General features: G+C 47.6%; 1 protein-coding gene across 1 annotated transcript; it reads left to right on the top strand.

Annotated features, from left to right (window-relative positions):
* Window positions 1-980: 980 nt before the first annotated feature.
* Window positions 981-3,980, top strand: LOC131249090 (BTB/POZ domain-containing protein At1g63850). The gene is made up of 2 exons (XM_058249655.1): window positions 981-2,176; window positions 2,443-3,980. The coding sequence occupies exons 1-2, from the start codon at window positions 1,259-1,261 to the stop codon at window positions 3,373-3,375; spliced, it is 1,851 nt and encodes a 616-aa protein (XP_058105638.1). The 5' UTR covers window positions 981-1,258; the 3' UTR covers window positions 3,376-3,980.
* Window positions 3,981-5,257: the final 1,277 nt, after the last annotated feature.

Here is a 5,257-nt window from a genome sequence, read left to right as displayed (position 1 = left end):
TCCACCAACGTAAAAATGAGCGGGACCACTCAAATCCGTGTCGCGAGGACTACGAAGCGAGAAGCTTGGCAACGGATAACAAAAGCGATAGTAAAGAGAGAAGCTGAGCCCTCACGTCCTTCACTTTGTAAACCCTGGGGTTTGGTATCATCCTAATGAAGATTGATGAGGCGATTCGCGCGAGGAGGTATCGAGAAAGCTATTCGCAGCGCACGTGCTGGGGTGCATTGTAATAGAGAATCTGGACCACTAATTACATAGATTCTAACGTGTAGATATCAAAATTAAGTAGGTACAGTCTACAAGAGTTTCGTAAACGTGCTTTAAATACAGACCATTGGTCATCAGATTCATCTAACCATCCGTTTTACTTACACGTGTGAAGCATATGGGCCAGAACATCCCCCAGCAGATGAAATTCCAGATCCTTCACATGTGTGATACGTTGCCTTCTTTAATCTCCCCCTCACGCGAATCAATCGGCTGCCTGACAGTCCATGGGGGAAACATCAAAAGCGGTCGGCCGATCCATGCGGACATAAAAATCCACGAATTCATTTCCCTCCGTCGCGACTCAGAGCCACCGTGTGTCGCGGATCGCTTGTCCCACACGTCGAGTGGTACAATAATTAGAACCGTCAATGTGGTAGAATCTGAGGCCACTTTAACAAAATTACCATAAGCAGATGCTTTTTACTACTACAATCGGTAGATGAATTTAAAAAAACAGAAAGAAAAATTTCAACCACTCCTATCCAACTCTATAAATTGAAGTTTAGGATCATCAATAAAAATCAATTTTTCTACAATATCTTATCGATAGTATCAAAAACAACATGAACGGTTCAATTCATCTGATCAACTTACCATGTGAGCCACATTAGACAGCGACACACAGCCGTTCCTCCATCGCGACAGATACAAAACGAATTCAAAACCTACAGAACCTCTCTTTTGTAACGTGATTTCCATACATACCCTCTTCTGTTCTGAGGCAAACTGACAAAAACCCCATTTCTCGTTACTCCTCATTCATCTCTCTCTCAGTCTCTCTCTTATTAATTTAACTTTTCCACACCCAATCCATCGAAGGACTCGCCCATTTTTTCACTCTTTTTCCCTCCCTCGGGCCCCAAAATCCAAAACCAGCCCTTGATTCTGTCCATCTCGTATTTACATTTTGTATCCATCGCCCTTTTCCTTTGATTTTCCGCCCCCTCAAAAGTCTCTCTCTCCCACAAAAGACAACCCTCGTTTCATGGCAGCATCGGCTCATCTAAAAACCCAAACGCAGCAGCCGAAGCCCAAACGTCGCAAGCGCCGCGAGACTACCATTTCCACCTCCGCCTCTTCGGATAAGCGCGACCCCCCAACCGTCGTGTCTACTGAAAGTGCGTGGTGCTGCGCCGTTTCCGCCCCTTCAAAACCCTCCCCTCCTCCTCCTCCTCCTCCTCCTCCCCCTCCTCCGACCCGAACCCGCACGCCTGCCCTACCCGAATCCGAACCTGTATCCGTCACCGTCACTGTCAACTCCCCATCGCCGTCACCTTTCACGATCAGAGTCTCCCCCGGTAGGATCTCTCCTGTCATGGACTCCACCTCATCTTCTTCTGCTTACGCTCCGTATCCCGCGAGCTACACGAAATTTAACACCGCCCTCAACGCTGGGCTCTTGAATCCCATGTCGCCGCCGCCTCCGGTGCCGCTCGACAAGACTCGATCGAGCCCGACCCTATTCGAGATGATGGCCAACGAGCAGGACTGCCACCTCAGGAACCCAATTCCGTCGGCGGCTGCTCATCCCCCCGCCGGAAGGACGCCTGCCTCGACGCAGGACAAGCAGCTGCTGCTGCAGGAGCGGGTGGTGGAGATCTTGGGCAGCTGCAGCCCTGGGAACCAGTTCAATGACCCTGTGTCGAGCGACGTCAGGCTCACCCTCAGCTCCAAGGACGGGCTGACCGTGTCGTTGAATGTCCACCGTCCGATCCTCACGGCCCACAGCCGGTCCTTCGCCACCAGGCTCAAGCAGCAGCGGACGCCATTGCCGTATCCTATCGAGATCCCCGACTGTGATGACATTGAGGTCTATATGGAGACGCTGAGGCTCATGTACTGTAAGGACATTCGGAAGCGGCTCATGAAAGAAGATGTCCCCAAAGTCCTCGCCATTTTGAAGGTATTTTTGTAATTATCTTGTCATTTTGTTGAAGAATTGGATTTGGCTGGAATTGGGTTTCTTTGGAATCCGTTCAATTGATTGGAATTGGGGTGTTTGGGTTTGACTATTTGTGGAAATGGGGTTTTTGGGTTGTTTGGATTTCATCTGATTTTGTTGGGAATTGGGTTTTTGGATTTCATTTGAATTGATTAGAATTTGGGTTGGTTGGATTTTTTGGACTTGATTCATATTGGGGGTGTTTGGATCTTGTTCTGTTTTTCAAGGTTTCTGCTGCCATTGGATTCGATGCTGGGGTTTTGTCGTGTTTGGAGTATTTGGAAGCGGCTCCTTGGGCGGAAGATGAGGAGGAGAAGGTTGCTGCACTGCTCTCACAACTGCATCTCGAGAGTGCTGGAGAAGTCCTGAAGAGGGTCTCTGTGGAAGTCCCTGTTGCTGAAGAAGGCAATGAGGAAGTCCTGCTACGGCTTTTACAGGTGGTTCTGCAGGGGAAAGATGAGAAGGCCAGGCGAGATATGAAAGGGCTGGTTTCGAAAATGCTGAGAGAAAATGCCTCTGCTCAGAGTGATCTGAGCAAGGAGTCTCTGTATTCTGCGTGCGATGGGTGTCTAGGACTGCTCAGGTCGAATTTCCTTGCGGTTGCTAATGAGGCTGTTGGTTTTGGTGATGTGGGTCAGATTGCCCGGCAAGCAGACAATTTGCACTGGATTCTGGATATTATGATTGACCGTCAAATTGCAGATGAGTTCTTGAAGTCATGGGCAGGCCAGGCCGAGCTCTCGGAAGTGCATTCAAAGGTCCCGGCAATTCAACGGTACGAAGTGAGCAGGGTGACCGCCCGTCTATTTGTCGGGATTGGGAAAGGGCAGATCTTGGTGTCGAAGGAGATCAGGTGCTTGCTGCTGCGGACGTGGTTGGAGCCATTCTATGATGATTTTGGGTGGATGAGGAGGGCCTGCAAGGGGCTTGACCGCCACCTGATTGAGGATGGCCTCAGCAATACAATCCTCACACTGCCACTCTCTTGGCAGCAAGATATTTTACTCTCCTGGTTCGACCGGTTCTTGAATTCGGGCGAGGATTGCCCCAACATACAGCGGGCGTTTGAAGTGTGGTGGAGGAGGGCTTTTTGGAGGAGGAGCGGTGAAGCTGAACTGCCCCGGCAGCTTCGGATTGTTACCACTTGCGAGAATTCTTGATTATTTGGAAGAGAATGGGGAGAGAGGGAGAACTGATTTGAGTCCCTGTAGAGGGTTGATTCTTGGGAAGCTGAGAGAGTGGAATTGATATTCTTTTTCTCCTTTTGGGTTATTTCTGATGATGAAAACAGCACTTGGAGATGCATTTGTTGCAGGAAATAGAATTTCTTTACTAGTAGTTGTAGAGAAAGAGGTTATGTGACCTGGGTCTGGCTTTGCAGAAAGGAGCTTTGGATGCATCTTCTTTCTATGGAATTGTCATTACAATTTCAACTGTTCTTGTTTTCTCTCCTTGATTTAGAAGTTCAAGGATGCTGATCAATGGTTATTAGATGATGATCTCCTTGATATGAGGAATGATACGGTTACGTCTGTACAAGAACAGACTGAAATTGAATAGATGCCTGCTCATCAATGCCGTATAATGTCGTGTGCTTTGCTTCATGCGGGTCTGCCACAGAGATGCTCTGATCATATCACACTATAGAAGGCTGTTACTGTTGTCCAAAAGATTTGTTTGACTGTGAGTGAGGAAAAGCTTCATAATCGCAAGGACCGATCGATTCCAGCCTTATGATCAATGTATCTTTGAACTTTAAAGGTGAGCTATCTCCCTTTTTTTGTCTGGCTAGCATTTGCCTGATTAGTATAATGGTCTGGAATGAGGTGTAGAGAACTGAGTTGCATGATTCAGATTGTCTGATATATAATTCAGTGGATTGTAGTCCCTCCTAACTGGCATTCACTCTTCACACATGGCAATCCTGGCATGTGTGTGGGACACCAGAACCCCACCATGAGGATGATTTGAGGCGAAAATCTGGCCCCTCTGTTCATACTGGAAGGACATGCTTGCAAATGGAAATGTGGAATCTTGGCAAGTTTGTTTTAACTGTCCTTTCTTTTTGGATGGAGCTGATCCACCTGAAGAGCAGACTGACCTGATTTTTGTGCATCTTCATACTGGGGACCACCTTATGCACTGCTCAGATTTCTCACAATCTTATTCCCTTTTAAGAAAGAGGGAGTCACTAGTTAGGCCCCACCCTTTTGGCTTACATTCATTTTCCAGTTGGCTTTTGATAGAATGGGGGACCTACCTCACAGCGACCGTTCGGTGTCTCGTTCCCACCATCGGATGAAATGCATATCAGGGATTTGGGCTATTCTTCAGGTCATGTGCCCTTGGCCAGAAAATAATATTGGTTTGCTGATCAGGCAGATCGCTTGTATTCCAAATTCAACACTCCATAGCTCACTTCATTAGTGTAGTTCCCCGACTTTTGGTACATGGCATGTTCACGTTGCACGCTACCTGATGAATGGCCCAGATCGATCACAGGCCCACATGGTAACTGTGAAGCAAGGGACTTGGGATTCGGTAGTGACCACTCCGGTACCAAGCTCGGTACTGGTCATTGCTGGAAAAAGCTGTGGGCCCCACCATGATGTATGTGTTTTACACGCCGTCCATCCTTTTTATTTTTCAGATCATTTTAGGTCATGATCCAAAAAATGAGGCAGATCCATATCTCAGGTGAAACACACCATAAGAAACAAATGTGATTGAATGCCCACCATTAAAAACTCCGTGGGAGCCACAAAAGTTTTAGATCAAAGCTGATATTTGTGTTTTACCTTCATCCAGGTCTGCCTGACCCAATCAACAGGTTTGGATAGCAAATAAACATCGCAGTGGGACTTGGAAGTTTTTAAAGGTGGGTGTTCAATCACCGCTGTTTCCTGTGGTGTGGTCCACCTGAGATTTGGATCTGCCTCATGCCCTAAAATGAGCTGGCAAATTGGATGGACGGTGTGGGTAAGACACATACATCATGGTGGGGGCACATAGAGCTTTTCCAGCACTGACCAGTACTGATAT

This window comes from Magnolia sinica, chromosome 6, assembly GCF_029962835.1.
Source record: "Magnolia sinica isolate HGM2019 chromosome 6, MsV1, whole genome shotgun sequence".
In the NCBI taxonomy this organism is placed as follows: Eukaryota; Viridiplantae; Streptophyta; class Magnoliopsida; order Magnoliales; family Magnoliaceae; genus Magnolia; species Magnolia sinica.
The sequence above is the reverse complement of the archived record's forward strand: the minus strand, read 5'-3'. Positions and strand labels throughout refer to the sequence as shown.

What these genes read in the sequence shown, in the direction of transcription:
- LOC131249090 (XM_058249655.1), top strand. Translation starts at nt 1,259, where the DNA reads ATGGCAGCATCGGCTCATCTAAAAACCCAAACGCAGCAGCCGAAGCCC. An exon ending in AAGTCCTCGCCATTTTGAAG is followed by an intron (nt 2,177 to 2,442) that starts GTATTTTTGTAA and finishes CTGTTTTTCAAG; the next exon opens with GTTTCTGCTGCCATTGGATT.